At 52.3% G+C, this 25233-nt stretch overlaps 1 protein-coding gene and 1 long non-coding RNA gene across 5 annotated transcripts; both read right to left on the minus strand.

Annotated features, from left to right (window-relative positions):
- Nucleotides 1–2823: 2823 nt before the first annotated feature.
- On the minus strand, nucleotides 2824–17263 carry LOC309602765 (mitoferrin-1-like). 4 transcript variants are annotated; one of them, XM_082336649.1, is made up of 4 exons: nucleotides 17032–17263; nucleotides 9170–9398; nucleotides 7536–7592; nucleotides 2824–6365 (listed from the first exon to the last, which is right to left on the minus strand). In XM_082336649.1, exons 1-4 carry the CDS (start codon nucleotides 17242–17244, stop codon nucleotides 5845–5847), a joined length of 1020 nt encoding a protein of 339 aa, XP_082192775.1. In that variant the 5' UTR covers nucleotides 17245–17263; the 3' UTR covers nucleotides 2824–5844. The 4 variants fall into 4 exon arrangements, with proteins under 4 accessions (XP_082192775.1, XP_082192778.1, XP_082192777.1 ...); XM_082336652.1 differs by lacking the exon at nucleotides 17032–17263 and adding an exon at nucleotides 15234–15486; XM_082336651.1 differs by lacking the exon at nucleotides 17032–17263 and adding an exon at nucleotides 14919–15212.
- A 1293-nt stretch (nucleotides 17264–18556) lies between these two features.
- On the minus strand, nucleotides 18557–19868 carry LOC309603023. Its single transcript, XR_014230768.1, has 3 exons — nucleotides 19781–19868; nucleotides 19168–19285; nucleotides 18557–19084 (listed from the first exon to the last, which is right to left on the minus strand). It is a non-coding gene; the product is annotated as an uncharacterized lncRNA (long non-coding RNA).
- Nucleotides 19869–25233: the final 5365 nt, after the last annotated feature.

Genomic DNA, 25233 nt, shown 5'->3' on the forward strand with positions numbered 1-25233 from the left:
GTTCTGAGCCACCCCACGCTTTCCTAATGAACAACATCTCTTTATTGCCCTCAATAACCAGCTACGTTTTCCATTATTATTTGCAGCACCAGTAGGATGCAGCACAAAATAAGCATTTAATCAAGTCAGACAACTTTTAGGCAAACCAAAACCAGAGAAAACATCAGAAAAGTTTAAATTACTCACCAGGAAAATGGAGGGAGAGCAGCCTGAAGTCCTCGGGGATGGCGGGGCCGAAGGGCTGGAGCGATGTCTCCTTCTCGGGCAGGCGAGGAAAGCTTCTCCCAGGGCATCTTGCAAGGGCGTGGGGTCTCTTTCCATGGGTTTTTAGTTTTTCTGGATGTTTTTCCTTTATTTCGGTAGTCTTAATTCAGAGCTTCGACAGCCTTGAGTAACTCAGGGGTAAAAATCCCTCAGTCCCCCGGGGTCTAATGGGGAAGACATCGATGGACAGGAATAAGCGTTATCAGCAATTTAGCTGCAAGTTTAATCATGTAATTCTTGTCCCCTGTAACTGCGGATCACCCAAGCATAAAAATTCCCTCCTGGGGAGACACATATTAGGGGTATTTCTCACCTCTTGGGGAATTACTAAGAGTAAGATGGAGCTGAATGGTGACTATGGCAAAGAAAAATGTAGGGGTCCTCACCGGCCTTCATAGAAAAGCAGGATTTAGTGTTTAAGAGGTATGCATGAAGTGGATTACATACCTCACCTTTCTGGACTACACGTTTACTACACAGGGGAAACGGGGCTTAAATATTGACTCTACAATGCAAACAGATATATAAACCTGTCAAAAACATCTTGCTGAGCATAAATAGCACTTTGTCTTTTGATCTCATCTCTTAAGCTCATCAGCCAGGCGAGGCAGCCTGCTCTCCACCCCGGCACATCGACGGTCCGTTGCACCTTCTTGATTTTTCACTGACAGTACAAAAACAAACAAGGAAAAGAGAAAGGGCAGAATAGATGAAAAAAGGAAAGTCCTTTTTCCTTTGGGGTGGCCCAAGGACAGCAGCACCTTGCTGCTGCTTCCCTTTGCAGCCAGCCTCGTCTCCCCAGGTAGGGAGTTGCTGCTAAACCCTGTAATTATCATTATTATTCCCAGCTGAGCTGCCCTTTGCCAGCCCAGGAGGGGCTGGGGCAGAACTGCTGGCTAGCTGCATCCCAACAAAAGGTCATCTTTAGGATTTTAGGTGCATCTCTTAAGCGCTGGACTAGGAACGTGCCAAAATCAATTCCTCCTATACCACTGGAAAGCGCATACCCTGGGGATCAGCGCCTATTCCAAACCGGTCGTTTTCTAAACCAAACCGATAGGAAACAAATTGTGCTCCATCCCCTTGTCGAAATTACACGAGGCTGCTCCCAAAATAATCCTTCAGATGCAGCTCCAGATTTTTAAGGCTGGAGATTTACAGCGAGAAGTTTCAGACTCTTCTTTTTAAATCAGAGATGCACAGTGCTTGGTAAGCTGAAATATTATGTTAAGACAACATGGTTTTCTTGCTCGATTCAGAACAAGGACCATGTGGTTCCACCAAGTTTATTAGAGTTGAAAAGGAGGAAAAGAAACTGCAAGAACCCCAGATCCTCCTGACAGTGTTGGCAAGGTTCAAATTTAGAAATAAGCTACGGTAGACTTTGGATAGACCAAACTTTGCCCCCCCCAAAAAAAAACCAAGACCAAAACCAAGTGTGAAAAAAAAACAAAAACCAAAACCAAGGAGGTGAGGAATTCCTTCTGCTTACGCACATGGCTAAGCGTTAGCAAAGTCCGTGGTACAGAACAGGCTGCTCGAGCACCCCCCGCCCTGCAGCACGGTTATCCCACCCCGCAGCAATGCTGCTCTGCTTGCACAGCCCCCGGACTCCTACAGCAGCAGCTGAGACAGCAAATAACACCATTGATTTATCACTGGGACCAGAGCAAAGCTACCTGCATCGGACATGAAGCTGGAAACCAAAATCCCCGCACGGAGCCACCTTGGAGAAACATTTTCCACCCAGAGCTGAAACAGTTCCCCTGCACTGGGGATTTTGTAATCGAAATGTTTTGGTTAAGACTTTTTCCTTGAGAGCCCACCTTGGCCGAGCCCTGGGGGTCCCGTTTGCCCTGGGGACAGCTCAGTCGCAGGCTCCGGGGCAGCTCGGTAGCTGATGAACCTGATGCTGCTCAGCCCAGCTTTAAGGGAAGCATTCCTTCCCCAGCACCAGCGCTGCGCAGAAACCATACCAATGAATGAGTCTCTTCCTTTTTATTGAAGGGGAAGGTAAGATCTAAAGCAGCTTAATATCTTCTGGGTTTTTCCCTTCAAATTATGCAGCAAATATTACTGAAACCTCAGCAAACAAGCAGCTTCCCCAGGGCCTTCACCTCATGCACTTTCTTCCAGGGGGGGAAGAAATTCCAATTTGGGAATTGGCTTTGCTGCTGAACAAGCCACAGTCTGTGGGTTTGCTTTGCAAATCTCAGAAGCCAATTCATTGCCAAGAGGACTATGTTCCAAAACTCTTCAGCGGCTCCTAGAGCAGTGCAAGCTCCCGATACAGATGTCAGCTCCTGCCAGGCTGCAAAAGCCCTCCCAGAAGTATTTTCTTCCTCCGGTGTGATGACGAAGGGCTTTATCCGACTCAGATGGTGAGGTGCTGAGCCTGCCAAGTGTTCAGGCAACGCTAGAAGGCACCATTCCTCCAGGATTCAGCCTGCCCGGCCGCCACCGGGCAGAGCCACCGACACCCTCTTGGCTGCTCAGCCCCAGCTGGAGCTCGATGCCCAACTACGCGGCTAAGGAAAGCCACAAGCATGAGCCCAAAAGGACAAACATCAGAATATTTTATTTCCTTGAGCTCCAGTGATACAACTGTAGCAGCATTTCACAAATGAACTCCTGCATTGTTAAATATACATTTAAGGAAACACATTAAATTCCAAGGCAGGCAAAAAAAAAAAATAAAAGTTAAGAACTGCGGACAAAGTTACTCATCCTCCCCCTTAAATAATATGTGCGTTTGTTGCAGACAAAGCAGCAGTACATGTTTCACATACCAGGTTAAAATAAAACTTCAGACTTGCAGCAAAACTTTCAAATGCAAACCTAGAAGAGACGAGGAGCAACAGCTTTGGTGAAGGGGCTTTCACCTGGGGATCCAGCGCTACATACAGCAGGAAACATTTTAAACATATGAGAGACCTCTGCAATTATCAGACCAACTGGGCACGTTCCCAGCTGCAGAATGGGAAGTCTGGTTTTATCGGATACCCGGAGTAATCCACAAAGAGCTCTATAAACATACAAGTGCACCTCACCCACTCTCAGCTCAAGGCAGAGCAAGTTCCCAAGCAAACCTGGCTGATAATTATTTGTGCTCAACACCCAGGAGGTTCTCAGACATGCTCTGGCTAGCAACAGAAATGGGATGCTACCTGCCCCTCCAAGGACGAGGATGCTCAGCTGGCCAAAACCACCACCGCCCTCTCCCAGTCGCTCCAGAGCCGCGGGCTCTGTCCCTGGGCGAGCCCAGCCTTTGTGTCCCAGCTACTCACAGGTTACTCCAAATGGGAGATGAAGTTGTCCCAGAATAGCCAAGGTGAAGTCAGAAATATTAAAGCTAAGCAGCCAGAGGAAGAGGATGATGCACTGGGGACGCTTGCCAAGTATGACTCCTAGCTACTGAAGTCGCACTGAAAGCTGTCGCCTTCCACATTACGCTACAGTTTGCCTCTTTAATATTAAAGTGACCCAAAATTTTCATCTAAGTGTTTATGCCCATCTCAGATGGAAATATTTTGTGCAGTTCTGGTTCCTGTTAGTGACTCTCCAGTTTCTAAAGTCAATAGAAAAAAAGACATCCAAGGCTAACAGACAGCTCAAAGACCTCCAGCCTCGAGGATCTCCGCGTGCAGAGAGCGCTGAGGGCTTTCTCCAGCTGCACCACCAAGACCAGTGGCCTCAAGCTAACAATTTTTACACTTTAAGACACAGGGTGCATTTGACACAGTGATTCATTCAGTTTAAGTGACAAAAAGGCATCATGAAGCTGATTTCATCATTATCAGTGGTACAAGGTTAATTTACACAAGGCACACGCAACACCACCCACAGAGGTGCTCTTTGATTTACCTTCTCCAAGTAACAGAGCAAAAGGATTAGCTCTGCTTAGTGTCATCCTACGCAACGTGCCTGGCTGACGGGACACCTCCAGTGACACATGCCGGCCCAAAAGCTGCCCATCGCACCGCAGCTCCCCCCGCGGACCCCCCAGTGCCGCCAGCAAGCTGCAGCCCCATCTCCGTGGCAGAGCACCAGCCGCCCCGTGCACAGCAGTAAGGAGATGGTGCCAGCTCGAGAGGTCAGCTGCTGCTGGCAGGGCAAGTTCCAGGGAGGATGGAGATTTGCCAGTTGGTGTCCTGTAACTTATATTTACACATCCAGGCCCCTAAAATCCCTCACTAGCTATTGATGACCCAAGTAACTGGCTAAACAACGCATTTTGGTTTGGAAGAGCCATTCCCAGGAGCAGGGCATGCAGCAAGGCTGCCACTCTTCCCAAGCAGGCACAGCTTCGCCGGCCACCGCAAAGCTCAGCATCCCGCAACAGCAAAACCAAACCTACAGCACAAGGAACCTCTCTAGGTTGTTTTGTTTTTCCCCCCTCCCCAGCAGAGATGAGCAGCAGCTTATTGTCAAACACGGGCTGGGAGGTGGCTTGGGTTCTGCAGGGAAGACTTTCCCAAGGCTTTCGCCACCCGCTGCTGGTTTGGTGCGGCCAGGATGCGACCCTTGTGACTCAGTAGCCGAACTGTAAACAGAAGCTCCGGTCCCCCCCCATGGAGCGGCTCCGTGCACCCCACTTTGATCCCACCAGCTATCGAGATGTGCACAGTTGCTCCTGTAAGCAGGATCGGGGCCTTAGTGAAAAAAGTATGAATAAATTAAAGGAGGATGAAGGCTGTTCAGTTATCACACACCATAAAAATGTACCTTTAAAAAAAGTGTTTGCAAAAAAAATACTACTCTTTAAAATCTACATTTTTTTTAAGAGTCTCCTTGTAAAAAAAATTGAATTGATAGTTTCCCCCTCTCCCCGCCAAAGTGACCAGGTATTTTAGGGTGCCCCTCCTTGGTGTCCTACGGTTTCCCAAAGTGGTGTCCCCTTTCCTTCTTCCCCCCATCCCACCAAATCTCAAGGGGCTACCAAGTACCTTGACACCCACAAAAGAATCCAGGCCACCATTTGGGGGCTAAATGCTGTACAATTAAAGCCAATCTGGCTATAAAAATAAATGCTTTTGTGTCTTCCTTACATAGGATGGAAGAATTTAGCCCTTTTTAAACAGCTCAGCATCTAGCTGTAATAGTATTTAAAAAACAACCCAAATGCCTACGTAGAAAAATAAAGGATAAACATTATCCATCTATTTTATATTTATATAAAAAGTAAGTTCTGTGACAGGATATTTTGCTTCTTCGCCGTAAAAAAAAAACCAGCATAGGCTGTATAGCCTAAGCCTTCTGGTGAGGAGTAAACTACATCTTCAAACTTATTCAGAGAAAAATATCAATTAGGAATTTCACTTATCCAAAATAAAGTTATTAAATATATATATTATTATAAGTCTTTATAAACTATTTCACTGTTTAAGCAAGGAGGGGAACACATGACTGAGGACCACTTTAGTCCCTCCTTCCCTGGGGAGGGAGAAGTGGACGTCAGCTGTGAATCCACCAGAAACCTGGCATGTTCCTTAGCACAGACCCAGAGCTCGCTGGCTTGCAGGCACACACAGACACACACAGAGGGGACACGGAGGCTTGAATTCACTCTTGCTAAGTCCTTCACAAGGATGTTCTTTTTTCCAGCTTGTGCTTCGTGAGAAAGTACTTGAAGAACTCATACACGGACCAGGCAATGGCCGTTGAAGGCATCTGGTAAATGACACGTGCCTGCACCCCTCTGAAATACCCCGAAATGCCCCCCAGCTGATAGACAGTCTTGAAGGCATTCACCATGCCCGAGAGATGTCCGCTGATGTTCACAGAGCTCAAGGCCATGTTCTCCTGGGTGTTGAGCAGGGTCTTGCAGACATCCAGAGGAGTGGTGGCAGCGGCAGCCACGGCCCCCGCAATGGCACCGGAGACGATGTGGGACCGAGGGTTATACTCCCGGTGTGGGTTGATCTGCTCCTGCATGAATTCGTAGGTGATGAAGTGAATGGCCTGGAAGGGGACGTTCATGGTGAGCTGGGTGGTGTAGCTGCGGTAGAAGGCACCGAACCCCTCCGTCTTCTGCACTGTCCTTATGCATGCCAGGACGGACTTGTAGGGGGAGTTGAACATCTGCATCCGCTGCTTCACCACTGGTCCAGGCAATGGCCACAGGGGGTGAAGGCAGGGCGGACAGCACCAGGCAGGACAGACACAGGGAGATAAAGACTTATTAGGCACATGTTCCTTGGTCACCACAACACCCAGACTAAACCCTGCTCCAAGTCCCAACCATCCTGACCCAACCTCCCCTTCCAAGTCCAAACTGCTAGGACATAAACCAGGCATTTCTGTAGTGATGAGCTCCTTATCTACAGGCTTTCACCAAAAGGCTGCATACATCCTCTGCTTCCCCCAAACTGCCCTGTGCCCCCCAACAAACTCAATGCAACAAGTGAAGGAAGCAGGTCAGAGCTCAGCCCCGGTTCAACAGCTCTCCACTTCCACGGGCTAATGCACTCCTCTCCTCAACCTTTAGTTCTAGCTAGAAAGGCATTAATGCAGACTGATAAGGGCCCTCGGATGCATCTGTAAGGATGCAGAGATGTTGTGTGGAAACACTGACATAGCAAGAGGACAAGGGCAGAAAGGTGATTAAATAACTGCACATCACCTGGCAAGTGTAACAGACCCCACCTACAGTCCCAACTCCTGAAATCAAACAACTTCCATTGACTCAAGCAAAAGGCCAAATTAATTCATTTAATCAGGCTATGATTAAAAGGATTGGAAACACTAGAGATTTTTCCTTCAGAAAAACCTGACTTTAGGCCAACTCAGAAGTACATCACATTAACACAAGAGCTGGCGGTCCAGCTAATTGTCTTCATTTTAGCTGCATTTTACTGTTAGTCCTCTTAATGCCAGACCCGGGAAGGCTATGCAACAGCCCCACCGGCTGCTGCACTTGTCTAACAACATGACTGAGCTCAGTTTTGTTTGGGTGGTCCAAAGCTTCAGAAAAACCACCACCACTTCAGTAAAGATCACTAGTAGAGTAGTAACAGCATCGTGTTAGTAAAGATGACACCAGTTTTCCTGGGAAGTCATGATACACCATGCAGATGCTGTGCAACCCCTTGGCAAGCAAGGTAAAACAGCCAGGCAGGATTTATCCCTCTACGCTGGCCTGTCTGAGCTCATTAAAAGCTGGGCAGAGTCACCAAAGCAAAGGGCTTAAGCTGCTGAGATGGCACAGGGTGTCCTCAGTGCCTTCCCAGGCTAACAGGGGTGCAGCGCTTCCCAATAGCGCAGGGCATTACCTTCAGCAGGATTCATCACTGCATCGTGGAGTAGCGTGGCCACGCTCCCAGCTATACCTGCAAGACACAAGAGCATCCCTCAGAAAAAAAAGACTCAGAAGCCAGGGGCTTGCTCAGGCACTGCCATCCGCGGAGGCAGCAGCCGATGTTGCAGGCAACCCACGCACCGCCAAGCACCCGGGTACCGCAGCCTGGGGAGCTGCAGCCCAGCTCCACAGCAAGCCCAAGGAAGCACTCAGCAACACAACTCATGCCCAGCAGAGAAAATCCCAGCCTGAGCAGCTTGACAGAAACCAGGATCAACTCACAGGATCGCAGCCGTCGCCTTTGCTATTCCCTACAACTCACAAGGCTTTGCCTGCGCAAGCCACCACCAGCTTCACTCAGCCTGCGCTGGACTGAGATGAGCAATGTTTAGAACTGGCTCAGCGCATCCATAATTACGCATTTTCATCCGTTTACTCAGTCTCGTTTTAAACACTAATTGCACAGATTCTGCAAGCATCCAGCCAGCCATTAATGATTCTGCAGTTGGCTCTAGGATGGGCCTCTCAAGCCACACCTTCTCCTTTGATGTAGGTTTCCATCTCAAATTCTCTCTTGCCCAAATGACTTTTGGTCATTTCTCATTAACATAGCGCTTCAGTTTTCCTGCTGGTACTGAAAGCCTGTAGCTACTTGAAAGGCAAACACAGGAAGCACATTACTAACAAAAAAAAAAACCAGCAAGCCAGAAAGATATTGTATACCCTTAACTAGTTGCTTGAGTCAATTCAAGTGACTGCCATGGCAGATTCCTACCATCACATCATGTCAAGGACCAGGCAGAAATGTCTTCTGCACAGACCCTTTTGTAACACACCTGACTGCTCAATTGGAGGGCTTCTGCTGTTACAGCAGTATTCGTGGACCTAAAAGCAAAAGCCTTCCTGGTAGAAGCAAAATCTTCAACGAAGCATGTAAGCGCACAGAGGATGCAGTGCACTTTACCATGCTGGAGCTCCAAGGGAGACATCTGGAACAACCTGCACTTTAAACCTCAAGAGGTTTAGATGATGCCTTTAACATAAAGCCAAAACCAGCCTGCAACTGCATCCAAACACCTCTTGTCCAATGTATTGATTACTTGTGCTAGAATAATTTGAGATTAAAGAGTAGTGCAGAAATCTAGATTAGACTGAGACTTTGGAAGGTGCACAACAGTGCCATCGGGGGTTTCAGGCCAGGAAGGGCTTCTCTGCTCTGCTGCTGACAGCCAGCCCAGCCATCTCTACCCTCTGCAAGAGAGATCTAGCAAGCAGTCAGTAGTCCTAAGACAAGGCACAGGTTTCAGAGGAGCACGGTGACCAGCACGAAGCACTCAACTAGAGGGCAGGTGCCACACTTGCCTACCTGACTTCCCCCTGCCTGTCCAGCACTCGCAAAGCGGGTGCCGAGACCTGCAACCCTGGGGTTACGTTTGCATCTTGCATCCTCCCATACGGGTATTTACAGTGTCAGTCTGAATGCAGGCTGCCTATAGCAGATCTTCCAGGAGCAGAGCACAGTGAAGGATGCCAGGCTAAGTGTGTGAAGCAAGCAAGGGACAGGCTGTTAACTGCAAGCTTTTTTTTGTGCAAAAAAACCAAAAATACCATTGGCCAAGTGGCTGTTTCCTCCATGCTGGATAGTATCACTTAGAGACTTTTTCATTTTTTCATAGCAGGCAAAGTACATTGCGTGGGCAGGGCCAGCCCCTAGCATGGTGACATTAATCCCACGTAAAGGCCTCCAGAAACCCTCTGTAAGGACAATCTTCTTCAGAGCTTCATACACGGTCCTGTACTGGGCTTTGGGGTCCGGCTGCAAGCTCTGCATCCTTGTCTGCAACAAAGCACACGAAGGGAGAGGCCTCAGTTACCTGTCTTTAATGCAACAAGCACAAGCCATAGAGTTAAAGAGCTACAAGACTTCCAAGATCATTATAGGGGTCAATAATTTATTCCCCAGTTGCACCCACACCAGGGCCACAGCACTATTTATCCACACTTTGCCTGCCCGACCAGCGAGATTAACTCCACGCTCCCATTGCAACACCAAAACGTTACGAGGCTGCTCAGACAAGCGCTCAGCGGAGGGAAGCGTAACCTCTGCTCTTGTTTATGGATGGAAAGTACAGGGAATTAAGCTAGCGCAGTTGTTCAAAAGACGCGGTGAAGAAATACAGTTAGGTCTTTAATTGCCTCTTGCTTACAACACTCCCGGCTCTCTGCCCCAGCTTGTTTCTCCTGCAGTTGCTCAGCTGCTTTTGACACCTGGCATACAGAGTTAGCCTGCTCGATTGGGAAACAGGTTTCCTAGAAGGGCAAGCTGAGAAAATGGGGTACCTGCAGTAACCCCCCCATAGCAGCAAAGACAGGTAAAGGCCACCCTGTTCTCCTGCACAGCAACCCAGCGAAGACCTAGTGGGTGACTATGTCCCCCAGCAGCCTGGGGAGCACGGAGCCACCCTTCGCCCCGTCTTCCCTCCCAGCTCCTGATGCCCTGCAGCCACCAGCTGCCTGAGCCAGGAAGTTTCATCTGCATCTTTGTTCATCAGTCCTCAATGAGCTTTTCTTCCACAGATTTTTGAAGCCAGCTAAGCTTCTGGCATCCAAAGCATCCTACTAAACTCAGTGCCATCACTTAATTAGGCACCATGGGAAAAATTACTTCTTGTAGTTTGTTTCAGGCTTCTGCAGCCTGATGCCATCACACACCAGCAATGCTCAAAGCCCTTGCAATGACGATGCCAACCAGCGATGGGTGTTTGCAGGGCACGGACCCCAGCCACCTCCCACCAGCAACAGGACAGACACTGGCAGAGCTTAAACCTCTACAGGCATCCCAGCAAGACCAAGCAAATCTAGAGCATCAAAAGGCAAAGGGCTCTGCTACTCCTGCTGAGCAGCCCACAAGTCCTGCCGGTCTGCAACACGACCGATAGACCCCATCACACCAAAACCAGTCTGAAGGGATACAGCCTTTGGTGGCAGGCTCACACCTCGAAACACAAACACAGAAGGCTCCTGGGAAAGGGCATAGCCACAGGAAACGAGTGTTTAGCAACCTGCAACAGGCTCCATCAAATTAACACTCTGTCAAGGAGAAGCTTGAGAAGTGCAATTAAAGAGGTCATTCGGGTTTGTCAGGAAGGATGCTTTCCACCCCGTGAGCTGGGACACCCCATCTTCAGAGTAAAGTTTCCCTCGAATGACTTGGCAGCATGCAGACACCAGCACAGCCCTCGCGGGCAAAGCAGTGTGAACGGCTCCGTCCTTGGCAGAGATTCAACAACCCTTGAAAAAAGCAAGGATTGCCCATACCACCTCCATGCTTCCTCACAGGGCCACGGCCCCTCAAGCTTATCGATTCACTTAATTAGCCAGGTGGCAATACTACAGCTAAGCTTCCAGGCAAGATTAAGCCAATAAAAATATTTCAGGTTTGGCCCTTCGATTCCCCAAACCACTCTAGTTACTGGAAACGGAAGAGCACTTTCCATACACTTTCTAAGACCAAGGAAGAGATCAGAGCTGAATCCAGGACTTTAACACAGTAAAATAAAACCAAGCTACGAAAGCAGCAAAGCAATACGTGAGGCTAAGCCAAACAAATTATTGCATTTGTAGTAAATATTCTAAAAAAATGCACAGGAATTATATTTGCAAAGTGACTTGGTTCAGCAGCTAGCCGAATTTCAGACTTAAGCATCAGCCGCTGGTCATGACAAGGCATCACCCTACAACAGGGAATTTGGCGGCCTCAAGCAAAGCTCCCTGGTTCAGAGCACTAAGTGCATTGTAGCCTACGAACGGCGCTGGAAATAAACCCAAAGGCTCAGAAAAATCCTCCTGCAAAGGCAACAGCCCTGAATTATCTTGGAATTTAAAAACAGGTTTTAAATCCGGCTCTCAGCCCTCGCTGAGCATGGTCTTGCAACCCCTCCACAGGTCTCTGCACCTTCCCGTCCCACGGATTCTCGTCAGGAGGGGCTGGATTTCACGATGCCCCGGAGAAATTGGCGGCAGCCGCTCCACCATCAGCGTGACTCAGCATGACCCACCGCTGCCAAGCTGGTCGCATCCAGCTGGGGTTTGTTTTTTTTGCTCTGCTAGTTTTAACTTGAAGGCATTGCTTCAGACTCCAGAACTGACCCCAGGAGATGTCGATCTCACCCCAGCCTATTGCTGGGATGCCTTCGAAGCAGGGGGTATAATTTAAGCACGCAGCAGCGTCATCTCATCAGAAAGGTAATCAGGGATAAGTGCTCCTGTAAAGCAATAAACTATCAGCCTGGCATGTGCAGGACCAAAGCATGTGGTGCTGTGCTGTTGGGAACTAACCCTGAGTATCTCCACCCTTACCGAGGATCCAGTTGCTTTCACATGAGAATGGTATGCTTTCACATACCAATTTTTATTTTTCCATTGATCACCTGAGCCACTCTAGGGGGGGTTCAAAAGCTCATACCGTACCGCAGAGCGGGCGGTAAGCGTACGTTGCGCCCACCGCACGCACGCTGCGGTTTGCGTCACCACCAGCACAGCCAGGTCCGCAGGCTTGCGCCTTCCATTAAAGCTGTGGGCACAAACAGGACAAACAGCCCAAGGAGTAACCAAAACCAGGATCTCCTGTGTGGCTACTGCAACGCAAGAGGCACAGCGCTGAAAACAGGTTCAGCTCTGTTTCATCCAGGATAAGTTTATCATGGTGTGAACAATGATGATTTGCTATGAACTATGCAGTCCTTGCCCCCCGGCTCCTGCCACCTATCTGAAGCCAGCAAGCTCCTCCAGGAGCCTCACCCCCCTGTTGTTAACCAGCCAAGAAATACTTCTCCACCTACTTAGATTAATCCTCATTGCATAAGGCAAGAGTGCACTGACAACCGCAAGCGTCCTGGTTTCAGCTTGGGCTTAAGAAGCAGCACCAAAAGTCACAGCTTCAGGTTCATCAGGTTACCTGCTGTTTGTGGACCAGCACCATCTTTAGGGATGCTGTTTGGGGGAAAGCACCCAGCCTTCCTGCTGCCAGAAGCACGGGAATAGTCCAGGGTCGTTTTCTACCTAGAACTGTTGTACTAACAAGAGTCAGGTCTCTAGTTCTGCGTATTCTTGCAAAGGGTCACTGATTTGACATGCCGCTGTACAAACAAGCTCAGATATAATTTGCCTTTGTTTTTTTTTTTCCCTGAACATGGCATGCTTTCTCAAAGTTCAGCCTGCACATTCATGTGACAGACAACCACCTTGGTCTCCCTGCAGTTAACAAAAGACACAGAGAACACGATATGCTTTTACCAGGAAATAAGCAGCATTTCTTCAGCGACTGGGTCAGATCCTGCTGGCCGGAGAAGGCTTCGCTGTTGCAGGACCCATGCTATGCTCAAGCTCTGAACTTTTTTTTGCTAGGCTGTTTTTCAGCTAGAGCAGCTTCCCAGACAAGCAACACACTTGGTATGGTACCCACCCGTGTCTGGAAAGGCCCATGGGAGGGGAGCGTAGGGTCAGTCGAACAGGTTAGCCATGACTTTCCAGCACCGCAATGCTATCAGCTGAAACAATTCCTCCTCCTGGACCTGCATCAAGACAGGTGGATCCAGAACCTCCCACCACCAAACCCAAGGCGAGGCGAGGCGAGCGTCCCTAACCCCAAAGTCTAAATAAACCACAGTTGAACAGCTCACAGGAGCTCATCTGCCCTGCCACCCGCAGCCATACTTGTGTGCTTTCAAGACCTTAGTTACAAGCAGGGGAGCTCCAAAGTCTGCTTGCACCAGGCAGGTCACCCACGGTTGACTGTCCCAGCTGGAGCCACTGAAACACTCGCTCCATCCCTCCCAACAAGCCCCATCGTACTTGTCCTCCTTTCCTTTCCATTCCCCTCTCTGGCATCACAGATGTAGGCTAGATGTTTCTCTTACCCTTCACCCCAGGAGCTGCCATTCCAGTATGGGACCTCCCATACATGTTAGGAACCATGCACAACCACAGCAAAGTCAACTTACAGATGTCTTGTTGCACCAGCTTGGTTAGGAGAGGTTCAGGTTTTCATGGAGAAGGCCTGCAACATGGTTAGGGCTGAAGGAAGGACTTTTTGTCATTAGTGCAACTCCCATCCACTGAAGGGAGGTTCGAGCCCAGCACATGGCCAGTTTCTCATTGAGCTGTCTCACATCAGCAATGAGTTCCTAGGTGAGGACAACTGTTCTTCACATCCTGAAGGCAGCTACTTTACCTGCCTTGGGAAACCAGCTCCAGCAGCCTTGCAGAAAAGCCACCGAATGGCTTAAGCAAGAAGAGGGAGGAGGCTCCAGGGGAGTCCTCCAGAAACTCCCTTCTGCTGCCATCACAAGAAGTCCTTGACATGCTGATCTCTCAAATTAATTTGGAGACTGATCAGGCTTGCCAGGACAGCTGTGTTTTCAGCAGCTACAAAACAAAACAAGCCTAAGCACTATGAGAAACACTGTCAGCACACATCTAAAAACCTAGAGTTCAAGCCAGTGTTTTACTACAACCGCAGCATTAAGTGGGTAAGACAGGCCAATGCGTAGTCAAGGCTGAAGCTGCAAGGGGGTCTTTACCTTTAGAAGGAAGAGACACCAAGCAAGTCTCAATAATCCCAAACCTCCAGCTGCAGCTTTAGTCGGTAAAACACAACCTGTAACACATTTCCCCACTAAACAAATAGCGACTTTGCTGCAAAATACACGTGACTAGCAATGCTTTAAGTTACAGCAGGGGAATGGCAGCCAGGTGCCGTAAGAGGCTGCACGTGGACATGTGCGTGACGGATTGACACCCCTCCTCATCACATCCCGGCACGTGTTGCCCCACAAGCACCAACAGCACCTCTGGGCATTTTCTATGCTGTCACACAGGCATATCTGAACTTCACAGAGGTCCATAGGGCACTATTTTAACTGCTTGCCTTGACTCACCTCATTAGGACACCACCATCCCAGCCTGCCCTACCCCAACCTCGTCAAGCTCAGGAATTGTGCAAGTGTCCAAAGCAAACAATTCCCCAAATTAAAACATTTTCAGTTTCTCTTTGAGAGCAAATGACTTGCTGGAACCAAAACATTTCATCTACAGCATGATCTAGCCAGGTGGCTGAAATGCTTCTTTCTGCAGCATCCACAACCCCCTACCTCCTCCACAGGTTCCGCTCAGCCGTGACCGATCCCAGTAATTATTATCCAGAAAGTCAGACTAAGGAGGGAGCCTTGCTGCTTTTCTGCAGGAGGAGAGTGGCACATTTCCCATGGTAAAGCGAAAGACAGCTGCTCTTACAAGCTTCATTAATATTTGGTTACTCCCACAACAAAAAAAAGGCCCTTTTGGGGTCAGTTCTCACCTTTTCCCATAGCAGACAGACAGCACAGGCACAAACCAGCAGCAGGTGCCCGTCGCGGGAGCAGCACCCAAAGCCTGCAGCTCAGGATTTCACTCTGCCCCTGACACATGGGGTGACCTTGGCCACGCTCCACCAGAGCTTCCCCGCAGCCAGCCAACAGCCAGAGTATTTTATCTGTTTCCGAGCTCTTCAAGGCAGTTTGCTGAGTGGGATTAGTCCCAGCATAAGGCATTGCCCCAGTACTCTCCTAGCACAGGCGCTGCCGGACATGAAGCAACCAGGGAATTCACTGCCCAGTGAAATCAGCACTTTTACCTTCCCACAAAGCACCTCCCGCTCCGGGAAACCAGGCACAACTTTCGTTTTCTTCCTCTCCCTTTTCCCCGCAGAGGAAATGCCCTCTTAAAAAAAAAACACGCCATAAAGTCCAGAGTGACGACATGCTGCTCTGACCGTGACTTGGCAGAAAATACCAGGCTTGTTTGTGAAAGGAGCCGGTGTTAGAGACACTCGGGGTGGGCGCAGACCCTGCGCCTTGGGGGGACCCACGATGCGGAGCAGCCCAAACCTACGAGCCAGGTCCAGCAGGCACAGACCCAGAGGGAAAAACATGTAAAAAAGCAGAGAATATTTCGTTTGAATGCTTATCGCAGCACACTGGCAAGACCTCCAGTGCCTCAAAGCGAAGGCATTTCCTCTCCTCTCCTTTTTCTACTCTTTCAGGGAGCCCTGCATTGAAAAGAGGAGAAATTAGAGCATCTGCTTGCAGCCTTCCCTGACCGGACCACGGAGGATCTGTCAGTGCCAGCAACACAGTATCAAGAGCGTTTGGCTTTTCCCAACCTTATTTTCTCTTTTTAAGCCGCCAGAGCAGCATGCTGGCAGGGCAGAGGGAGGAAATACCCTTCGTGACGCTTCCTACTGCTTCAGTGACGCCGCGAAAGTCTTCCCTCATGCGTACTCAGCGACACCAAGAGCACACTCGTTAAGTCTCGAGCAGCTCATCTGCATTAAAACCCAACCACCGCCAGCATATCTGCAGCCGTGCAAGCCCCATAATAAGCCCTGACCCCGATAAAGCCACCACTGCCATGGGGCTGGGGCGACACGTAAGGTCGGGTTCACACCCCTTGCAGCCATCCTGGTGGGCAGACAGACAGACCACTCCGTCCCACCAGCTTTTCCCTCCTGGGCTGGGATTCCAACACTACAGGAGGGAAAAGCCAGCTGGGGGGCTCCTGCTCCAGCCCCACGCCGGAGGGCACCGGCGGCATCTCCCGCCCTGGGGAGCGGCACGAGGACTTTGCTTGCCGCAGCAGAAGGCGGCAAGGCCCGGCGCACACCTTTGCACCGTGGGTTGCGCAAAGCTCGCCGGGGCCGAGGACGCTGGGGCTGCCTGGGACAGCACCCGAGGGGCTGCAGGGATGGGTCCAGGGTGGGTGCACAGCTCCAGCTTCCATGGGAGACCTCGGGGACCTTCCACGCCCCAGCGCCCTGCTCCCCACCCAGCCCCAGCACCTCCTGCACGCCCGCTACAACTCTGCTCCCCCCAAGCAACACTCCCCACCCCGGGAGCCCTGTGCACCCCAACACCCCTTGCACACCCCCGCCACTTGCACCCGACACCCCTTGCACACTGCCCTCCCCCTGCACTACACCCCCAGCACCCCGCGCGTGCTCTCCCGTTTGCACCAGCGCAAACCCCGGCACCCCGGTGCACGCACCCCCGGTGCAGGCACCCCCGGTGCGCTCCCGCACACCCCCCGCGCCCGTTGCACGCACCCCCGGTGCACCCACCCCCGGTGCACTCCCGCACACCCCCCGCACCCGTTGCACGCACCCCCGGTGCACTCCCGCACACCCCCCGCGCCCGTTGCACGCACCCCCGGTGCACTCCCGCACACCCCCCGCACCCGTTGCACGCACCCCCGGTGCACCCACCCCCGGTGCACTCCCGCACACCCCCCGCGCCCGTTGCACGCACCCCCGGTGCACTCCCGCACACCCCCCGCGCCCGTTGCACGCACCCCCGGTGCACGCCTCCCCCGAGACCGCCAGCCGTCGCAGCCGATCCCGGCGGCTCCGGGGGCCACCCCCACCCTCCGCCACCCACCTTGACCGAGTCCACCGGGTACATGACCGTGTGCTCCATGATACCCGCCACCGCCCCGGCCATCATATGGGTGCCGAGCGAGGCGCCGCTGGGCAGGCTCTCGTACTCCTCGCCCTCCACAGGCGGCGCGGCGGGGGCGGCGGCGGCGGCGGGGGGGGGGCCGGGCCCCGGGGGCGCCGCCGCGCTGCCCCCCACTCCGCAGCTCAGCTCCATGGGCCCGGGCGGGGGCACCGGGGAGGGGGGGCACCGGGGGCTCCGCACGGGGCTCGCCCGCCGCCCCGGGCCCGCTTTAAAGCCGCGCCCTCGCCCCGCCCCGCCCCGTCCGCACCCGCCAATAGGGAGCCGCCGCCGCCGCCGCCCGCCGCTCCGTTGGGCCATGGCGGGGGCCCCGCGGCGTAACGTCACGGTCCGATATCGGGAGGGGAGATTGGCAGGGAGGCGAGCGAATGGCGAAGGAGAGGCCGTGAGGCCGGGGGGCGTGATTGGCTCTGCCGGCGGGGGCGGGCCGGCTGGCAGGCGCGCGGGGTTGGGGCGGGGCGGGGGGGAAGCAGCGGCGCGCGGCGGCTGTGCGAGCGTCCGGGAGGCGTGCGGTCCTCGTGCGGGCGTGCAAGCGGCTCGGGCGCTCGCGGCGTCGGCGTGCGAGTGCGCCGCACCCGCCGTGCAAGCACGCGCCCCTCCCTCCCGCAAGCGCCCGCCGCCTGTCACCGTGCCCCCTGCACGAGCGGGCACGGCCGGTGCAAAGCGCTTCCCCCTCCCGTGCAAGCGCAGGCACCGGCGGGAGAGGGCCCGGGCTGCCCCCGGGCCTGCGGCGCCCTGCAGCACCCGGCCCAGCCCTCTGCAGCGTCTCGGGGTGCGCAGGGCATGGCGTGCACGGCTGGTGTGCTGCAGGCTCCCACGCGTGACCCCGTGTAGGGGGGCTCCCGGGGCGGGCACCCCCCGGCTGCACCCAGCCCTGCGCCTCCGGGGTGCCGTGGGGCGAGGCCGGGCGGGCGGGGAGGGAGGAAGGCGGAAATCGTGGGCATTACGTGAGCAAAGGTGGCATTTTTCCTGGAGGACTACGGCATCGCGGGGAGCAAAGCAGCCCTTGGCACGTGGGCGTTGCGCGGCCCCAAACAGCCCCAAATGCTCCCCAAAGCACAAGCGAGGCCGCGGGGCCAGCTCAGGTCTCCCGCTGCCACCGCTTTGTCTCAGAGGAGTTTTGCAAAGCGATAGGATTTCTTTTTGGTTGTGCTTTCGGGGTTTTCTGGGTGCCCAGTGCCCTCGCGTGTCACTGGCAGGGCCGGGGGAGCAGCACGAGGCACCGCATCAGCTCCCCTGCGTGGGCTTGAGCCTCGGCGTGGGGAAGAAAAGCACGTGGAAGGGCTTAGGGGAGCTTTCTGCCCTTCCCTGCCAAGGCTTTTTGGGAAGATGGCATCCACAGCGCCCACCGTCCCTCGCTGCAGCTCCCGCTCCACCGCAGAGCCATTAATCCTGGCCTGCTTGGAGGAGGAACGAGCTCACCCCAAGCCCTTGCGCCGCCGAATGCTCCTCTTCCCCTGTATTTTGTATGATTTCTTTGTTCCACCATGAAACCAGCCCAAACCAATTAAATTTGACGCTCTCAAATAGATGGAGGCAAAGTCTTTGTGGCCCAGGGCTCCGGGAACAGCCCCGACTTAACTTCATTCCTCCTTGAAGGATTATTTGGAATTCAGCCTTGCTGGGAAGGTGGCGTTGCGTGGCGTGTACTAAAATCAAGGTTAACCATTTGCATGAAGCACCATGATAATGCAAAGCAATTTATTGCTGCTTGAGCCTTGGGAAAAAGAAAACCATCCTCCAAGGGCCCAAAAAAGCAGAAAAATAAAGTGCTTGGGTTTCCCATTAACCATGAAATGAATACACACGAGGCAAAAAAAGCCTGGTCTGTTCTCATCCTCACCTCCCGTCTGGGCACGTGGAGAGGGGCTGTGGCGGAGCAGCACTGGGGCTGGCGCTGGCACGTGCTCTCCTCCTCCCTCCTGCCCCGTGTTTGTGCCGGGAAGCCTCCGTTCTCCGTGGGAACACGGCGCCGCTGGAAAAAAAAGCAATAATTACAGCCTCATGCATGTGATTCACTCCTGATTGATTTTGGGTACCTGGCAGCGTTTTCTGCACCTGGAGCAGTGCTCGTACAGGGAGCGGGAGAGCCGGAGGTGAGCCCTGGCCGCCGTCCTGGCGTGTCCAAGCCATCACACTGTCCCATGAGACCAGGCGCCATCAACTGTCCCAAAACCTGCAGAAAGCAGAGACTATAAAAAGTCCTTCAACATGCAATGTAGCACAGCAATTGCTAAATCTCTTTCCTTCCCCCCCATCGTCTTGCCTCCTGGCAGAAGCCACTGGATTGTCACGGCTTTATTTCCTCCAAAAGAGACTAAATCAAATGCATGTTGCTGACAGACGGTTTGACACTGTGTTCTCCAGCTTAAATGACATTTCGGAGCCAGAGAGCCACGTGCACACGTGTAATTCTAGCAGACAGGGCTCCCCGATGATCGCCTGTGTCTGCAAGACGTAAATCAAACACGGGCACAAGAACTTCCTTTTTGTAAGGCAGCCTTATTCAAGGAAATGCCTGAATTAAAACTCGAAGAGGAACACTCTCCAGTATTGCTCCACATAGTTTATCTAGGTTTTCTACTCCATAAACAACACTCAACAGCAGCTAATCTCCTTCCAATGCTTTTGGCAGGACAGAGGAGGGTGGGGAAATTACAGTGTCACTTACCTTAATGAGCCCTTTCCCTTACAGTCTTAGGTGTTGCTCCTCGATAAGAAATAGTGTGAATCAGTCTGAGATGCGGTGCTGTTTCCAGGTAGGAACAAGTTATATTTTAATCCCGAGGAGTACTGGCACCAGGAATCCTTTCTGCTCCTGCTCCGTACCCCGTGCCAGGGGCCACCCCAGGGTGCAGGGAACTGCTGCAGCCAGAGATGCCAAAGCACAGATGCACAGACTGAGGATTTTCCCTCGTGTTCATGAAGAAGGGACAAAATTATTCATCATTTGTGGAGGGAAAATGGGGTAGGGAGTCTGGTCTGGCTTGTGGTTTTGTTGTGTCACCCATCCCACCGGCAGGAAAAGGAACAGCCTGTGTCTCTTGGATGGTTTTCTGCCATCCCTGCCCGGTGTGGCAAATAAGAGTCATCCCTCGCAATTCATCAACAAAGTGAACTCAACTCAATTTACAAAACCTTCCTTTGAAACGAGTCGGTTTTATGCAATGATTCCCTTGCTGCCTCCCAGGGCACAAGCTCTGGTGCACCCCATCCTGGTGCTGGAGCTCCCCTGGGGTTACCATGTCCCTCAGGTGCTCCATGAGCCCCAAACACCATCACGGCAGAGAGGCAGCAAAGGGCAAAGCTATCTGTGTCATTAAAAGCAGAGTTTGGCTGCAGGCTGCACAGAGCACGCTCATTTAGGCACCGACAAGTCAATGCGAAATACACCGCCGCAATCTGCACCCACGTTGCATCACTGCGAGCAGCTAAATAAAATGATGAATCAGACCCACAAATCTGAGTCCTCACTGGTAGGGAACCTTCTTTACGGGGCCTCCGCACCGTAGGACAGCTTTTAAACGGCAGAAATGTAACACACCGCCAGAAACGTAATGAGAAATGAGAAACAACCTGCAAAATGAAGTGAAATGCTCCTGGCTTTCCTAAGTCCCTGCCCAAAGAAGGTGCCTGCGGCCCCCAGGCCATCTGCCTGGCACTCCGCAGCTGATTAGGAGGACCCGGTTTTGCTTATCGCGGCCCCTCGCCGGGCAGGAGGTGCAGGACACCACGGCTGCACCCACGCCGATAAGGCAGGAGTGTCCTGCTGGGAGGCGGACACCTTCTGGGAACCACAGAAATTGTGGCTTATCTACAAGATCCAGTGGGATATATATATGTATTTTTTTTTTTCGCTTTCCAAATCTACAAGTTCTCTAACAGCTGAGCAACACCTTGTGTTAGGGTGGGTTTTATCCTTTTCACGACCCGCCACCACCATCACGGGGCTGCCGGCAGCGGTGCGGAGCCGTGGGTGCTGAATCGGGGGTGAGGAGGGCGAACGCTGCTTCACCTCCAGCAGCGCGATGCCACATAGCAGCAAATTACAGAACTTTTTTTTTTAATTTAAGTGTTCAGCAGCAAGTAATTGTATTTTTAATTGTGGAAAGGAAAAGGCACTGTTCATGGCGTGGTGTAAAGCGTTCACTTTAGAAGAGAGATCAGAGCAAACATATGCCATTAAGGGCATATGTTTGCAATTTTATTTGCAGTACAACCAGCCTGAACTTTATGTCCCCACAGCCTTTTTTTTTTTTGCTAGCTTGTGTTGCCACTGCCAGATGCTTACGCCAGAGGAAGGACGGTTTTCATGCGGGAATTGCCAGTGCTCAGCAACGCCCCAAAACGCCAATTCCCCATCCCGCGTGGCGTGGATGCAGCCCCTTCCCGGCACTCCGGCGCTTGGCCACCGCCAGCCCCACCAGCTCCATCCCTCCTTAGAAACGTTCAAAGCCTCAAAATAAATTTTAAACAGCGAGTCTGGGCCTCGCTCCCCAGAGCTGTCCTTAGGTCAAAGGCAGCATCAGCCTCAGAAGATGCCCTAGAAAAGGGTCTCTCTGACAGCAGCCTGGGTTTTCCTGCCCACCCGACCACATTTTGCAATGCTTCTGGGAAGAGGCGGCAGTGGGGAAATATCAGCTGCTAGGAAACCTGATGCATTCCAGTTATTTTTTATCTCTATATGAGCAAATGCCATAAAAATAAACAAACAGTATTGTTTTGTCTCTGGGGTGGACTGACCCACTTACTTGAACATCAGCGTAAGGCATTCCCTGGTTTTAAGCCCTTGCTGAGCACATTGAGATGCCAGTAGGTAGATTAGTACTGGAAAACCAAGAACATTAATCCCTGCTCCGGTACGAACTCAGAACATCTCTTTTTGCCTTGATTCACCAGGGTAGCGCTCCAGATTACCAAGGTATTAATTTCATAGCCAGTGTGTGCATAACAGGTTTATATGTAACAGATCAACCGCAGTGATGTCAGTGAGGGCCATCAAAATGAACGCAAAGAAAATTAGAGAGGATTGAGCCCTAATGATGCTGCGGGGTGATTCCTCTGCCAAAACAGCCAAAATTTGAAAACTCAGCACTGCAGCTCCTCCGAAGCAATGCAGACAGATCCAGCGCCCATTAACATTTATGCAACCTCAGAGGTAAAGGAGGTGTGGATGCAAGGAATTTGGCCTGTGGGTTTTATTTCAGCGCTCACATAATCTGACCTAATTTACCATTACCTAGCTCAATGGATTAATGGAACAAGGGAGAGGCAATCCCCAATGTGTATAATTAAGCCTGCCTTTTGTATTACTTCCTGGACTGAATTTTTTCATCAACTTGCCTTTCTGGTTTGAAGCCCTGGGGAAACAATGAGAAAGGCAGAGCACATGCTGGTGGTGCTGTCGGGATTGACTGATGGCACTGGGCAGAGGAGGCTGAAAGGATCCCACGGGATTTGCTGGGTTTGGGTACGGCACTCCCTTTCTTTTTCTTTTTTTTTGCTTTGTTTCTTATCAAAATTAGATCCAGAAAGGAGGGGGAAAATCCTGGCTTGTCGTTCAGGGGATGTGGGTAAAGGCAGGGATGATCCTGCTCTGCCACCGACTCATCGCATGCCCTTGGTCAAGTCATTTAATTTTGATGGGCTTCACCACCTCTTCTGGGCAGGATTTGGTGGGATTAAAAGACGGTGAGCAAAAAAGGATGAGATGAGGGCTCTGCAAATGGGGCCATGGCTGGCGAGAGGTCCTAGCCTTCTGCTGCAGTGTAAGCAAATAAAAAATCAGCATTATTCGCTGCAGAGCGAGCGCAGCCAGCACGTCTGGGGAGGTCGGGCTGCGGGGACACCTCTCCGGCTTTGAAATGGGAAGAGGGGCATTTTAACAAATAAACACAAAAATGCAAGAAGAAAAGTCCAGCTGGGAGACACAGCTCAGCCCTGCCTCCTCCTCCACATCCCCCTTCACACCCCCACCGGCCAAAAAAAACCGGGGTGCTCCACCTTGATCAGCAACGACAGCCGCCCCGCGCCCCAGCTCCTCCCATATCTGCTCGCCCCGGTGCACGCCGCCGGCTGATATTCGGGAGGGTGCGGCGGGGCGGGCGACGTGCTCCCCCGAGATAGGGGCCAGGCACCCCGCACACACCTTGCTCGGGTTGTCGGGGTCGACCTACGCGTGTCCTAGAGGCGGTTTCTCCTTTGGAAATGGGTGATGCCCAAATGCCCCGCTCACGGCGAGCTCTGCGGTGCTGCTCTGGGTCTCCATCAAGCTGCTTTCTCCAGGCACCAATTCAGAGCGAGCCTGATGATTTTAGCAGCGGGGCTTTAGCCCAGATTTCCTCTGAATTGCACAGGGGGGAACAAAGCAGGGTTTGGTGCTTGGAAGAAACCTTCCTCCCGTGCAAAACGTTGGGAGCTCTCCTCGGCGGAGCATCCAAGCCAGAGTCTGGGCTTGCTTCACCAGCACGAGCAACAGCCAGTGGGGAAGGTTTTACTCCCACTGGTGATACTGTTAACGGTGGAATGAAATATATTCACAAACAACTACTATTTTCTCCGTCACTGCAAAGAGCATGCATCTGGAAATAATTAGCATGCACAAAAACAACTTGCACATTCCTCCTAGGCCTCCATTTTGTGCCGCCTGCAGACTCTGGCAACGACGGTTTTATCGGCAGCTCTCAATTTCTGCATATTTTTCAATATTTCTAACACCCAGTCTGGCCTAGGCCAACCCCTGGCGAAAGCTTGCTGGTGATGCAGAAACCACAGACAGCCTCCAGCAAACCACCCTCCAGCGCAGCTTTTTTGCTTGCATGGTTTGATGGCAGCGCTGGCTTTTTTTCCTCCACAAAGCCTTCGCCGCCGCTGACGTGCTCCTACTTGTGCCTTCGTCTCCATAGATGACGGCAGCATCGGGAACCAGCTGCCCTGCAGCCGTTCCCCCCAGGGTCATGAGTTGCAGCAACTGCTTTTGGGTCGAATTAAACTTGGAAAGGGGCTGCCCAGAGCTGGGTTTTTAGCTGCGTGGCTGGCGGGAGTCCGTGCAATGCCAGGACGGGTCCCACCAGCCCGGTGGTTGAATGTCCACCGTGCTGAGCAAGGGCAGGTAAGGGACACATGCTCCTCACCCCGTGGGACCACAGGCTCAGCACCTTCGCTGGGCTGAACCCCGCTGGCGGAGGTTTGCTCCCTCCTCCAAGCCCTTGCCCTGACGCCAGCTCCAGCGGCTGCCCCAGGGCTCCGCGTTTCTCTTGCAAAGCAAGAGCAGGTCTAAGAGCTCCTTCTTCCTGGAGGTCTTGTCATTAGCTCGGCATAATTTGTCATCCCAAAGCACCTGCTTTCTTGCCCAAGGCCGCATCCAGCCATGCTGGGGATGGGTTGCACACCCAGCACAGCTTTCCCTGCAAGTTCAATACTGTCTGCTCCGCTTTGGTCCAAACTAACAATGGATATATACCCACGGACAAGATTTGCAATGCTTAAATCCTAAAGAAGCCCAATGTCTTGGCTGTCTCGGAGAGCCGTTCACCTGGAGCAGGGCTGCAGTCCTCCCTCCAGCCCCCAGCAAAGCCCTCTCCCCTGCCCTGCCTGGGCGAGCTGCCCTCGCTCCACGGGGCCCCGTGCATTGGTTTGGCTTAGTCAATATATTTCTGCATTGCTTCTATGAGAAGTTCATTAAAGCACTGTAACTATTGTGAAAAAACACACTGGAGACAAGCGACTTTGTTCTCAGCGCATGGCAAAGTAACTGTGGTGAGCCCTGGCGGGAAGCGTAGCCCTGACACCACCCTGGTTATCCGGCAGTAAAACCCAGTGTGCAAAACCCAGCATGCAAAACCCAGTGTGCAAATCCCGGTGTGCAAAAGCCGGCATGCAAAACATGGCTTGCAAAACCAAGCATGCAAAATTCAGTGTGCAAACCCTAGCATGCAAATCCCAGTGTGCAAAACCTGGCGTGCAAAACCCAGTGTGCAAAACCCAGCATGCAAAACCCAGCGTGCAAAATCCGGTGCGCAAACCCTAGCATGCAAATCCCAGTGTGCAAAACCCGGCGTGCAAAACCCAGTGTGCAAAACCCAGCGTGCAAATCCCAGCATGCGGATCCCAGCCTGCAAAACG

The sequence above is a fragment of the Platalea leucorodia genome (assembly GCF_965183815.1).
Source record: "Platalea leucorodia genome assembly, chromosome: Z".
Taxonomy (NCBI): Eukaryota; Metazoa; Chordata; class Aves; order Pelecaniformes; family Threskiornithidae; genus Platalea; species Platalea leucorodia.